Consider the following 15,305-nt stretch of genomic DNA (forward strand, 5'->3'; position numbering starts at 1 on the left):
TACAAAGACTGTATTTTGCATATTACCTGTGTTTTAAGGAGCTTTCAGTGTCTATCAGTCGTTGAAAAACTGTAACAAAAGACCAAGAAAATGCCATTTGTGAAGTTGTATGGTCATACTATGAAAGAGAGGAATTAAGTTTTAAGAAAAAAATTGCATTCCTAATGCATTCCTAAATGGATGTTTCTTACTTAAAATTCCATGCGTGTGTGTGTGTGTGTGTGTGTGTGTGTGTGTGTGTGTATATATATATATATATATATATATATATATATATATATATATATATATATATATATATATATATATATATATATATATGCATGTATGAGGATAGTTGGCTTATACAATGAATAGAAGTCTTGGAAGTCCTAGCCTTAGATCATAGCTGGCCTTAGGTACTCGTTTGTGTTTTCCTGGCAAGTCACTGAATCTTTATTTCATCCTTTCTTTCTTTTTTTTTTTTAAAGAGTAATAATAGTATTTACCTCCCAAGGTTGCTGTGAAGATCATTTGAGATAATAATTGTAAAATGTTTAGCATGGCACATATCAGGCACTTAACACATGTTTATTTCCTCCTTCTGGTATGAATGTGTGTGTATGTATGTACCTACATTCAGTTTTACTCTCTTCCCCGAACTGCAGTTCTATATCACCAGTTGCTTGTTATAGACCAGTGATAACAAACTCATAGAAATGGGAGCCTTGAAAAGGATTCCTATGGAAACCTATTTACTTAGAGAGCTGTATATTAACATAATTTGTTTTATTATATTGTTATTTTGCTAAATATTTCAATATTACTTTTTAATCTGATTCTGGCACTTGGGATTTATTTCACACCAGCATTAAACATTTCAAACTACATGTCTCGGGTGTTTCAAACTCAGTATCACTAGAACTGGTCATTATCATCCCCAGTCTTTTCTTCTTCCAAACTTCTCCATTTCTGCCAAAGTTGCTGCCATCTTTCCTTTTCACAATTCTCAGCCTGCTCTTTCTCATCCCATATATCCAGTGATTTATCACATTATGTTGTTTCTACCTGCGAAATATTTCTGACTAGAATCTAGTTTTTTTTTCTGCATGCCCACAACTGTTACCTTAATTTAGACCTGGTTTATTTCAGCAGTCTCCTAATTGTTTTCCCTGCTTCAAGTCTATCTTTGTTTCATGCTGCTGCCAAAGTAGTTTTCCTTAAGTGTAGTTCTGAGCATGTGATTCTCCAACTCAGTCTACTTTACTGGAATTCTATTACCTTTAGATCAAAATATGAATTCCTCTTTTTTAGTTTTTAAAGCCCTTCACCACTTGAACTATTTTTCCAGTGTCATTGGATATTATTGCCTTTCCATTCTCTGCAGTTCAGTCAAGTTAGCTACATTTAATATCTCACAACACTACTCCATCTCCTGTTTTTGCATTGGTTGTCCCCCACACATATAAGGCAATTTTCTCATTACTTATGCTTCATAAAGTCCTTGTCGTTATAGAACAAACACCATCATTTGCATGAAATCTTTCATGATCCTCTCACACTGTTAGTACTTTTCTTTCTAAATTATCTTGAATGAACTACGGTCTATTAGTTTTTATTTGTTCATTTTCTAATTATGCCATTTGTTTTGTATATCCATTTATATGTCCATATATATTGATTTGTTAAAATCAAACTTGTATTAAAGATGTAACTTTAATTTTGTTATTTTTTTTCTTTTACATTTCAGAGAAATTGTTTAGTTAATAGTATCAATGCCAAGAGAATCCACTTTACTATCTGACTGACATTTTAAGGATATTAAAATAAAATCATTCTTTTGCTTCAATTGTATTGATAGGCTGTTGTTTTAGACTTAATAGAGAACACTATTTAGAAACATTGTATAATTTTAAATGAAAATAAATAATTTGTAAACTTTCCTCATAGACTTGAAAAATGTGTATGTATAACAATGTCTTTATTAAGTTTACTTTAGAATGTAAGGTTCTTATGAGTAGGGATTGTTTCATTCTTTGTACTTGTATACACATCTCTTAACAGTGTCTTTCCCATAGATAACGTATAATAAATGCTTGTTGATTGGTAGATTGAACTCAGTGACATGTTTGAATTCTAGGATATTGAGACATTTCTGCAACATCTCTAGGATTGTGTGGATCAGTCACAATCCTTTCTTAGTCTTGACACTCTACATGTTACAGATATTGAATTAAGATAGTGCATATTGGATTGCTATTGAATTAATATGGTGGTGGAAACTTTAAAGGTAGATTTCAAAAATAAGTGTGCCTCCTGTGCCAGAAAATCCTTAGATTAAAAAGAGACATTAGTCTAATATGCTGTTTGTTTTCAGTAACTATTCCTCCCCCCACAAAGAACATGTATATTTGTTGATAAAAGTGTAACTATTATAGTATTTTTAGACTGTTCATGTTGAAAAGCTGTTAAAATATTGGTGATATTTTAAGACTATAGTTATTAAAATAAAAATCCAAAATTTAATTCTGGGGAAAGATGACGAAATGGAGATTATAATATTTTATTTTTCTGATTTCTAGAAATACGAATCAGTATCAATTAAAAAACTACATGGGTCAGTTTCTGTTTGCCAAAGAGTTGTCATAAATTCCCTTTTAGCAAAATATACATTGACTAGGTTTTCTTAAACCAATTTCATTTTTAATGCCAGGGGAAAAAATCAACTTTTCCAATGAATGTTTAGAAAACATGGCAAGATATATATAGTCCATAGCTCTTTAGAATTTTCCTTTTTTTTTTTTTTTTTTTTCTTAAACTTGATTCTCTTTTTTTGGGCAGTAGCAACTATTTAATATCTATGTAGACTGTGGTATCATCTACAAATGCCCTTAGGACAGGTGGAGAGGATACTAGACAAATCTCTATTTCTTTAATTCTGCATTTAAAACTCTATTGCTAATACTGTTTTTGTTGAGATTTAACCCATTTCAAAGCCTGACTTATGTTTTAACAACATAAGAACTTAAAGCTATGTAAATATTATGAAATAGAGCATTTACTAGTTACTCTACAATATAGAGGACTAGATTGATTCCCCATCTTTTCATTGAACTTTATGCTAGTAAATAGATATGGGTGATTCCAATCAAAAAGTTTATCCTTAAGTCCTTGCTTCACTCTCTATTTTTATCTAGTGAATACTCTGGTTGAAATGATGTGGTTCTGTTCTGTGCTTAATAAGTGAACACCTTCTCCAACATCACTGAACAAATTGCCATCCAATCTGCACTTGAATATCTCTGGTGAAAAAAAAATCATTAAATCACAAAACAGTAAATTTTATTTTAAGATAACTCTCATCTCATTCCTCATTTAGAACTGTAACCAGCTTTGAACCATTAATATACTTCTCATTGAAGGCAAAAAAGGTTTCCTCATCTCTCTTCCACACGATAAACTTTTATGTGTTTGAAAAAAATCAATACACTGTTCCCCCAGTCTTCCTCACTCCTAGTCTTCTACTTCCATCTAAGAAATCTTCATTTCCTCAACTGTCCATCATATTACATTATTGTGATATTATTTTGGCTCATCTCACTGTCTTGGATTCCCTACTCTGGATTTATTCCAATTGATCAGTTTCCTCCTTAAAGGTGGGCAACTTTACTGAGGACTCTAAAGTCTCTTCATCCAGCCCCAACCTCTCGCTGAACTTAAGTCTCCTATCTCCAATTTCATTTCGGAGATCTAGAACTGGATGTCCAGGAGACATCTTAAACTAAACATGTCCTTAAAAGAATTCCTTATCTCCCTTCCCCTCAACACTCTCTCATTCCAAACTTCCCTATTACTGTTGAGGGCAACACTATGCATCTAGTGGCCTAGGGTTGAAATTTAGGTATTTTTTTCTACTCCTAATTATCTTCATGTTTCCTGTCCAATCTGTTGCCAAGATCTATTGATTTCATCTTTGCAACAGTTCTTCTCTCTTGATAATGCTACCTACCATTGGTTCAAGTTCTCTTTATCTCATGGGAGGGGTATTGCAACAGCTTGCTGATGAGTCTTTCTCTAACAGGGTTCTGCCCACTATAGTCCATTATTTATTTTGCTCTTTCCAATCCATCCTTTATTCACTTGCCAAAGTGATTTTCCTAAACTGCAGGATCTGGTCCTGGCATTCTCTTCCTCAGTAAACTCCAGGGGCTTCCTGTTGCCTGCAAAATCAAATGCAGAATCCTTTTACTTTCCAACCCATTCCTAGCCATTCTTCCCTCCATCTTTTCATTCTTATACATTATCCCCCTTAGACTTTGTAATACAAGTGACACTGACTTTGTGCTTCCTCTAAGGAGATGTGAGGCTCCAAGCATTTTCACAGTCTCTCTTCTTTCCCTGAAATTCTGTCCTTCACCTCTGCTTCCTGACTTTCTTTTCAAGTCTCAGGTAAAATTCTATAAGAAGCCTTTCCCAATCTTCCTTAAGGCTACTGCTTTTTCTGTCTGTTATCTTTATTCTGTCACTTTATTTTGTGTGTGTCTTGTTTGTACCTAGTTGTTTTTATGTTATTTCCCCCGTTATATTGTGAACTCTTTGGGAATAGGAGTCTTCTGACTTTTTTGCATCCCTAAAGCTTAGCATGGTGTTGATGTTTGACTAATTGATTCTTTGTCAAAGAATTTTTCGTGCTTAGCCGCCCCCAGAAGCTTGTGTTTTTGACTCAGAGATCTCCATTATTTTCAGTCCCTTATCTAGTCTATTCTCCAATCCCCTTTATCTTTGTCGAGTTTATCTTAGTTTTTCTATCCCTTTTCCTACCTTTCCCATTTATAGACTGTTTTATTTGGTTGCTTTTCTATTTCCTCTATTAATCAGTCAACAGGTTTTTAGTGCCTGTTATGGGAGAGATTTGTTCTAAGTGTTAGGGAAACAAGTTTAAGGAATAAAGCAGTTCCTGATCACAACAAACTTATATTCTAACGGGGTAGGGATATCAAATATGTATATGAGTATCCATACATAATATAAAGTGAATAATATAAAAATATTAAATATAAAATATTTTTGGAAGGAGAGCATTGGCAGTTGAAGGAAAGATATTTTGCTGAATATTATGTTTGAACAGCATCTTAAGGGAAAACCAGGATTCTGGGTCAAAATATGGAGGGAGGGCTTTTTGTGAAAGTGGGAGAATCAGTGTACAGACAGAAATAAGTGATAGAATGTTTTGTTCAAGGAGAAGAAGCCAGTGGGAAGGGATTAATGTCCAATAAGACTGGAAAAAAAGATTGGAGCCAAATTTTGGGATTTAAAAAACTTAACATAGGAATTTATTTTTATTCTAGTAATAATAGGAAGCTACTGCAGTCAATTGATGAGTAGAATCACTTAATTATATATTTTCTTAAGGAAATTAATTTTTAAAAAATCAGTTTATTCTTGTAAATACATGGAAATTAATTCTTACTCATTTTGTTTTCTAAACCCCTTGCTTAGTGCATTGTACATTATAGATACCCAATATGTGTATTATAGTTACCCAATATGTGTTGTACAAATGGAATAAAAATTGTTTTGGAAGTGTAAGTGGTTGCTATTATATAATAACAGGTTAAACTTTTACATACAGGATACAAAGATAATTTTGAGAGATCTCTATTTTTAGAAAATCTTCAAAATATTTCATCTAACTATTCACATGCAGTCATCAGATTTTTATGTGTTTGCATCAGAATTGTCTTAGAGAAAGTTGACTTGAATTTTGTCTTGTCTACTGACCTAGGATGTCTTGCTCTTTCTTCTTTTCTCCCTTTCTTCTCCTTCTATTTTTTATCCTTTGATATAGCTTTCACTCTCAGAAGAGCAGAATGAAGTCATGAGAAACGGCTGTGAATCCAAGGAGCTGGTCTACCTCGTACAGATTGCTTGTCAGGTAAATAACAAGAGTTTTATTTATTAATATTGCAATGTGGTCACAGTACTTAATAAAAATTCTTAATAGAAGAAGCTTTGACAATGTCATTTGTTCAATCCATAGAAAAGTATTTCTATAACACTAAAATTGCTGTTGAACTTTAAATAGCTAGTAGGTTACAAAATAGATGATGCCTTGTTAAAGAGAAAAGCAATCATGTAGTTCTTACGTGTTGTAGAATGCTTAAAGGTACTTTTGCAATGTCAGCATCACATTCAGATGTATTTTTAAATAGGAGTACTAATTTTAATATTTGTGTATAAATACAGTTGATTGTTGTCTCTATAAACCTATATTTTATTTGTTTGCAATTAAATAGTTAAGTCACTTTGTCTAATAGATATTTAATTTGTTCCTAAAGGTTAAGAAAAAATATATTTGAATAAAAAGAATTCATATAATTAATAAGACTTATGTATGAGTGAAAATTAGATGAAACTTATAAAATGAAACTTTTCCATTTAAATAGTTACAGTAGATTGGGGTTTCTGAGGCAATAGCTTTTTCCTATTGAAAGGAATAACCTTACTTTGTGAACTTGTTTGAATGGAATTTTTTTTTTTTTGGTTCTTAATAGAGTATTTCTTGGGGGGAAACTATTATTTCCCTTTATATAACTAAAAATGTAAAAAAACGTGTAATCCTTTATCATTGGCTTTGGAAAATATTCCTCTATATCTAGATATTGCCTGGTTAATGTATATTTTTGTGTGTATCTCCTGGTATGCAAGTTTTTGGTCAATGAGTGTAAATTCTGTAAAATGATGTTTGAGAATATGGAACTAAGTAATAGTATAGAAAAATTCAGGATTTGATTCAAAAGAGGATTATGATTTTTTTTTCTTAAAAACAAAGAACAAAATTGGTTAAAAATAATTATACTTTTAGAAGATACCAGATTGTGAATTAGAAAAATCATCCTTGGCATATATGAAATAGGGGAAATTTCAGTCATATTTTTAAATTGGAAAAAGTCCATTGCAAAAGTTCTCAGATTTGTTCTGATCCCTTAGAAAATTAGTTTTGTAATGTATATATTTTGTAAGCATTGTGAAAATTCATTCACAAATTGAACTAGTTATCTCTATAGAGAATATCAACTTTCCACTAGCCATACTGAAATTTAATTCCTTTTTTCATCCATCACATTTCAGTACTACCTTTCCCTTCTGTCACTGTACATACAGAAATAATAAATTTTAATATCCTATTATTTTTATAAATAATTTTAGAAAAGTATATATTCTCAAATCAAGTACTTTATAACTAATGTAAATGATTTCCAGTTTTGAATTATGCTACTGCTTCCTTCCATGAGTAAAATTAATTTATAAATCATTATTTTCTTATTTTCCCTTAATAGTATTTTATTTTTCCAAATACATGTAGAAATAGTTTTCAACATTCATTTCTGTAAGTCTTTGTTCCAAAGGTTTTTTTTATATTTCCCCATCTTCAAAATAGCAAGCAATTTGATATAAGGTACATATGTGCAATCCTTTTAAACATATTTCCATGTTTGTTATGTTGTGCAAGAAAAGTCAGACCAAAAGAGAAAAACTGTAAGAAAGAAAAAGCAAACAAACAAGTGAAAATATTATGTGAAATAATAGTGAAAATATTATGCTTTGATCTGCAATCAGTGTCCATAATTCTCTCTGTGGATGCGGATGACATTTTCCATCCCAAATCTCTTAGAATTATTTTGAATCACGACATTGTTGAGAAGAGCCAAGTCCATCACAGTTGATCATTACATAATCTTGTTGCTATGTACAATATCCTTTTGGTTCGCTCACTTCACTCAGCATCAGTTCATGTAAGTTTTTCCAGGCTTTTCTGAAATAGCTTGCTTAAATGATTATATTTTGAAATTTCTTTGAGAAATAACTTCCCAAGAATCTCTCTTTCTGATCATAAGTGATATTGGGAATTTTTTTTTCCTGTCATGTCTTACTCTTAATGACTGCATTTGGAATTTCTTTGTAAAGATACTGGATTGGTTTCACATTTCCTTCTTCAATTTATTTTACAGATGAAAAAACTGAGGCAAACAGTAATTAAGTGACTTGCCCAGCAACAAGTAAAATATCTCAGGTTGGATTTCAACTTAGGACTTCCTGATATTAGGCCCAGCACACTCTTGACTGCTCTACTTAGTGGCCTTTTTTTTTTTTTTTTTTTTTAGGCCATAGTAATACTGATTTGTACAAAGTGACAATTGCATATATTATGGTAGCTATAGTCATTACTGATGTATCCTAATGTCTGAATTTCTGCATTTCTACCATGGTTGATAGGTATGTCAAATCTTGGTTATATTAAACTACATATATTTATTTGATGGAAAAGGATCATAAGCAGTCATTTTTATCATAGAGTTTATGGAGCCCACAAAGAATATCTCGTTCAACTCCTACCTAAAGTGTGATTTTTTCCTCTCCAGTAATGCAGAGAAGTAGGTATCTCAGATCAAGTTTTAGCCTTGAAGTCAATCTGAATAATCTAATCTTTTATATGAACAAAATTTCAAAAAATTGAAGGCAGAGATCAGGTGCCACCTGGTTTTCTTTGACTCAGTCAGTAAATCAGCCAGTATTTGTTAGACTATTTCTATGAATTAGGCCCTGAAGATGAGAAGGAAATAGATTCTGTTAAAATAATTTATAATCCAGAGGGGGAAATGACATGTATAGGCATAAAGAAAGTAAAATTGAGCATGTGAGTGAAAGTAGGTCAGTAAAAGCCCAGTATAGAAATTTGAATTTTAGCTTTAAAGGAAATGAAGGCTTCTGAAAATTAGAAGATAAGGAAAAATTCAAAGGTAGATAGTTGGAAATTAAGTATTCTGTCTATCTAGAAGGTCCCAAATTATTAGTCATCTTTTAAAAATGGGAGACAGTAATTTCTAAATATTTTATCTAAAGATTTCAAGGTTCAAAGTTGTCATTTTTATAAGTGTATGTGTGTGATGTGTGTTTGCATACATATATGTACACATATAGCACATAGACTGATTATTGATTAGTGAATAATCATTATGCACCAACTTTTTGTTTGCTACTATGCAAAGTCTGGATATACATAAAAACTCAAGTGAAGCAGTCCCTGATCTTAAAGAACTTTCACACTATAAGGCATTGATATATAAGCCTAATTATAATTATAGTATGGTAATATTTATTGCATATTTATGTTTGGCATATCTATATCATAGGATTTTGAAAAGAAGCTTCTCAATTGAATTTCCTTGTAAAATGTTTTAATAGTTTTTGTCATTTTGTTTTAATATTCCTGTTATCAATAATTTTCCTCTGCTCATCTACATTTATATAGAACTTTATGTTGCAATACATAATTAGAATTGAATAAAAAATAATCAAGACATAAGCCACATAAGAAAATATATGCCTCCTTTTGCATCTATGGTTCTTTTTCTTGAGAGGCAGGAAGGAAACTTTTAAAAAATAATCTTCTGAGGTCATGAATGGTCATAGCATTGACCAGAGTTCTGTAGTTTCTATTATTTTCTTTTACCTTATTGTTGTCATCATGAAAATTTTTGCCCCATTTCTGCTTATTTTTTCTTAGAATCTTTTTTTTTATTTAATTTTAATTTTATTTTATAATTATAACTTTTTTTTTTTTGACAGTACATATGCGTGGGTAATTTTTTACAACATTATCCCTTGCACTTACTTCTGTTCAGATTTTTTCCCTTCCTCCCCCAACCCCCTCCCCCAGATGGCAGGCAGTCTTATACATGTTAAATATATTACAATATATTCTAGATACAATATATGCGTGTAGAACCGAATTTCTTGTTGCACAGGAAGAATTGGATTCAGAAGGTAAAAATAACAGTTTACACTCATTTCCCAGTGTTCCTTTTCTGGATGTAGCTAAATCTGTCCATCATTTATCAATTGGAATTGGATTAGCTCTTCTCTATGTTGAAGATATCCACTTCCATCAGAATACATCCTAGTACAGTATCATTGTTGAAGTGTATAATGATCTTCTGGTTCTGCTCGTTTCACTCAGCATCAGTTGATGTAAGTCTCTCCAAGCCTCTCTGTATTTCTCCTGTTGGTCATTTCTTACAGAACAATAATATTCCATAGCCTTCATATACCATAATTTACCCAACCATTCTCCAATTGATGGACATCCATTCATCTTCCAGCTTCTAGCCACTATGAAAAGGGCTGCCACAAACATTTTGGCACATACAGGTCCCTTTCCCTTCTTTAGTATTTCCTTGGGATATAAGCCCAGTAGTAGTATGGCTGGGTCAAAGGGTATGCACATTTTGATAACTTTTTGGGCATAATTCCAGATTGCTCTCCAGAATGGTTGGATTCTTTCACAACTCCACCAACAATGCATCAGTGTCCCAGTTTTCCCACAGCCCCTCCAACATTCATCATTATTTGTTCCTGTCATCTTAGCCAATCTTAACAGGTGTGTAATGATATCTCAGAGTTGTCTTAATTTGCATTTCTCTGATCAATAGTGATTTGGAACACTCTTTCATGTGAGTGGAAATAGTTTTAATTTCATCATCTGAAAATTGTCTGTTCATATCCTTTGACCATTTATCAATTGGAGAATGGCTTGATTTCTTATAAATTAAAGTCAATTCTCTGTATATTTTGGAGATGAGGCCTTTATCAGAACCTTTAACTGTAAAAACGTTTTCCCAATTTGTTACTTCCCTTCTAATCTTTTTTGCGTTAGTTTTGTTTGTGCAGAAACTTTTTAATTTGGTGTAATGAAAATTTTCTATTTTGTGATCAATAATGGTCTCTAGTTCTCCCTTGGACACAAACTCCTTCCTCCTCCACAAGTCTGAGAGGTAAACCATCCCATGTTCCTCCAATTTATTTATGATTTCGTTCTTTATGCCTAAATCTTGGACCCATTTTGATCTAATCTTAATATGTGGTGTTAAATGTGGGTCCATGCCTAGTTTCTGCCATACTTAGAATCTTTTAAAACATATTTTTGCCTTTATTTTGAATTCTTCATAGTTGTAATTTCTTAAAGCACAATGATATTCTCTTACATTCATCTATAATGATTTGTTTAATGATTCTCTGGTTAGCAGATGCTTTCCTTCAATTTCTTTGTTATTATAAAAAATACTACTTCTTCTGAACTTAAGATTTTCCCTTTCTTTCCTTGTTCTTGGAGAGAATGTGTCTAGCAGTTGCATTATTGATTCAATTTCTTTAGCTTAATTTTACTCCTTGTTTAACTTCTAAAGACAACAAAGCATCAGATTTTTAATTGTTTGTTTTGAAGGTTATAGAGGCTTAAAGGTTACTAAAATAAATTTTAGCAGATTAAAAAAAACAAACCTGCTCCTTACATTCATTACTTAAAATATCAGCTTAATTCTTTCTTGCTATATTTTGCTCTTAGGCTAATTAGAAATTTAACTTTTGCTATGCTCTCTCACCCATAATATTATATAAATCAATATATGTTCAACTAGGAGAGAATCTCTCTCTGTCTCTATCTGTGTCTGTTTGTCTGTCTGTCTTTCTCTCTGCCTTCCTCCCTTGCTACATCTCTATGGAAAGAGATAATCCTGTATTATTCTAGTACTGCCTAATACTGTAATTCAAATAGGAGACATCACTAAAGACATTAAAAGGGACTCACTGGAAGGATATTTTGTGACCATTAGCTGTGAAACCACTTTCCTCTAGGCTTTGAAAAACAAGATGACTAAACAATTCAGTAAAGAATATTTCTTTTAATGAGATCATAAATAGATTAGAGGAACAGGGAATAGTCTACCTCTCAGACCTGTGGAGGAGGAAGGAATTTATGACCAGAGGAGAATTAGAGATCATTATTGATCACAAAATTGAAGATTTTGATTACATCAAACTAAAAAGTTTCTGTACAAACAATACTAATGCAAACAAGATTAGAAGGGAAGTAACAAATTGGGAAAATATTTTTAAAAGGATAGGTTCTGACAAAGGTCTCATTTCCAAAATATATAGAGAACTGACCCTGATTTATAGGAAACCAAACCATTCTCCAATTGATAAATGGTCAAGGGATATGAACAGACAATTCTCAGATGATGAAATTGAAACTATTTCCACTCATATGAAAGAGTGTTCCAAATCACTACTGATCAGAGAAATGCAAATTAAGACAACTCTGAGATACCACTACACACCTGTCAGATTGGCTAAGATGACAGGAACAAATAATGATGAATGTTGGAGGGGATGTGGGAAAACTGGGACACTGATGCATTGTTGGTGGAGTTGTGAAAGAATCCAGCCATTCTGGAGAGCAATTTGGAACTATGCCCAAAAAGTTGTCAAACTGTGCATACCCTTTGACCCATCATTGCTGTTATTGGGATTATATCCCAAAGAAATACTAAAGAGGGGAAAGGGACCTGTATGTGCCAAAATGTTTGTGGCAGCTCTTTTCGTAGTGGCTAGAAACTGGAAGTTGAATGGATGTCCATCAATTGGAGAATGATTGGGTAAATTGTGGTATATGAAGGTTCTGGAATATTATTGTTCTGTAAGAAATGACCAGCAGGAGGAATACAGAGAGGCTTGGAGAGACTTAAATCAACTGATGCTGAGTGAAATGAGCAGAACCAGAAGATCACTATATATTTCAACAACAATACTGTATGAGGATGTATTCTGATGGAAGTGGATATCTTCAACATAAAGAAGATCCAACTCACTTCCAGTTGATCAATGATGGACAGAAATAACTACACCCAGAGAAGGAACACTGGGAAGCGAATGTAAATTGTTAGCACTACTGTCTATCTACCCAGGTTACTTATACCTTCGGAAGCTAATAATTAATGTGCAACAAGAAAATGGTATTTACACACATATATTGTATCTAGGTTATATTGTAACACATGTGAAATGTATGGGATTACTGCCATCGGGGGGAGGGAGGGGATAATTTGGAAAAATGAATAAAAAAAAAAGAATATTTCTTTTGTCTGATTCAATAGACATCTTTGCTTTTAAATCATTAATGCCAAGAAATCGAAGTGGATGGACCTGATAGGATGTTAAACTTAAAATGTATCTGTTGTAATACTAGTGAGATTTCAGTCCATACAATCTTTAAATTTTTGTAACCTAGAGCTGTGAGGCACTAGAGAAATACAGAACCACTTTCGAGTGGATGAGAATCTATATTTGTACACAACTCATTGTCATGTGTTGTCTTGAGATAAATCATAATAATTAATACTAATATTTTTCATATGGAGACCCTAGTAAATTTTTTACAATCTTAAATGTGGTTTTTATACTTGAAAAAGTTGGAAACCACTGGTCTTTAGTATATAATTGAGCAGAACCAAATAGAGGAAATTTCATAAACATATAAGACACTGAATTGCAGATTAAAATCATCAAACTAAACAAAAAATACCCTTGTATTTAGTGACATATTAAAACATTAATTAAGGCAAACTTGCTTCATAGTATTGCTGGTTCACAAGTGTCAAAGTGAATAAAAACAGGAATAAATTCACATATCATTACAAACAAGAAGAAACAAATGTATTACACAACCTAGAAAAATCACATTTTAAAGCTCTCCACTAATACTAATTGACTAACTAGAGAATGTCCCTTAACTTTTTTCATCCCGTTTCCTCAATATAAAACTGAAATAATAATCTGTGAGAAAAGTACCTGTCTCATAAAGTTGTTGTAAAAATCAAATGATATAATGTATGTGAACATTAGAACCCTTTATAGCTATCAGCTGTCTTTAGTATGAATTTTTAAAAAATATTGCACGTGATCGAGTATTTTAGAAAAAAATTAAGGGAGAGATGAACCATGCACAGAGAGCTTGATGGGCTGACATGTAGGGAATATAACTTTCAAGATTTAAGCTTGGTATCAATGAAAGATTCTTACTTTTTGGAAATACAAATCTAGTGGTATATTATGGCTTTCAAATTTTTTTTCATGTTTCCAAGATGAAATTCTTAATTTTTAAAAGATTTATTATTATTCTGATATATTTTTCCCAATACAGAATTTTATCATCTAATATGAATCATGACACTGAGCTTGGAAGCAGGAAGACCCTAAGTACAAATCCAGTTTCAGACATTTACTACCTTTCTGACCCTGGGCTAGTCAGTTAATTTCTGGTTGCCTTAGTTTCCCAATTATAATATGGGGATAATTACTCACAAATGTGGAGGTGGGTAATAGTACCTGCCACCCAGTATAGTTGTGATGATCAGATGAGATATTTGTAAAGTTCTATTGTGTGTCACATAATAAATTGGTTATTGTCTTTCATTCTTGAAGAGGACCAAAATGACACTGTTAAAGTCAGTTTACAATGTGTAAAATTGGTTGATAAATTGGCTGATCAAACCAATATGAGCTCAGAATGTGGTACCAGAGATCAGTCACAACTAAGCCCTGTGAATATTTGCAGTGTATTATTTACATTTGTTCATCTTGCATTTCTTTCGAGTTACCTCAATCCTGCTTTGCTCATAGAGCACAACCCCTTCTTTGACGAGGGCATGCCATGATGGAAAGTCCTGTGCTAATATCTCCCATGTCACTCAATCAGTTCTAGAGTTCTTCAGAGAGTCCTTGAGAGTGCCCTTGTATCGGTTTTTAAAAAATTATTTTATTTGTATTTTTAAAAAATGATAACCATGTGAGCAGTTGCCTTTTGTGAATTCTTCATAAAATAGCCTTTTAAGCAAGCCTAAATTTGGTATTTGAACTACATGGCCAATTCATTAGAGTTGCACTCTCTGCAGTAAAGTTTTTGAATACTTGGTAGTTTAGTTTAAGAACGGACCTTAGTGTTCAGTGCCTTATCCTGCCAGTTGATTTTCAGAATCTTTCTAAGACAATTCAAATTTTAGTGATTCAGTTTCCTCGCTTGACACTGATATACTGAACAGGTTTCACATGCATACAACAATGGCTCTATAGACCTTTAGTTTGGTAGTCACATAGGAGGTATTTTAAAAATATTTTATTTCCTTTCCTTCTTTTTTCTCTTCCCCCTATATGTTATCCCTTACCAATTGGTGGGGAAAATGTTTCATCATCTCATCTCTGAAAGATTGTTTTATGCCTTTAATTTGATTTGACTTCCTTTTAATGTGTGTGTGTGTGTGTGTGTGTGTGTGTGTGTGTGTGTGTGTGTTTGTAGTACCATAATCGTTGTATAAATTACTCTCTTCACTTCATGTTCTTTACTCTGCATTAGTGCAAAGCTTCCTATGTTTCTTCAAATATATGCTCACTATTTCTTTTGAAACATAACATTTCCCGTACTTTCTTAT

The 15,305-nt window shown here is 32.4% G+C and overlaps 1 protein-coding gene across 8 annotated transcripts in view; it reads left to right on the forward strand.

The window, feature by feature from the left end:
• Nucleotides 1–15,305, forward strand: part of ARHGAP32 (Rho GTPase activating protein 32) — a 369,190-nt gene that overhangs the window by 190,792 nt on the left and 163,093 nt on the right. For all 8 annotated transcript variants that reach the window (XM_074303813.1, XM_074303810.1, XM_074303812.1 and 5 more), the window contains one exon: nt 5,828–5,914. In XM_074303813.1, the coding sequence (XP_074159914.1) occupies nt 5,828–5,914 (87 nt within the window). The remainder of the gene's footprint in view (nt 1–5,827; nt 5,915–15,305) is intronic.

The sequence above is a fragment of the Sminthopsis crassicaudata genome, chromosome 3 (assembly GCF_048593235.1).
Source record: "Sminthopsis crassicaudata isolate SCR6 chromosome 3, ASM4859323v1, whole genome shotgun sequence".
Classification (NCBI taxonomy): domain Eukaryota; kingdom Metazoa; phylum Chordata; class Mammalia; order Dasyuromorphia; family Dasyuridae; genus Sminthopsis; species Sminthopsis crassicaudata.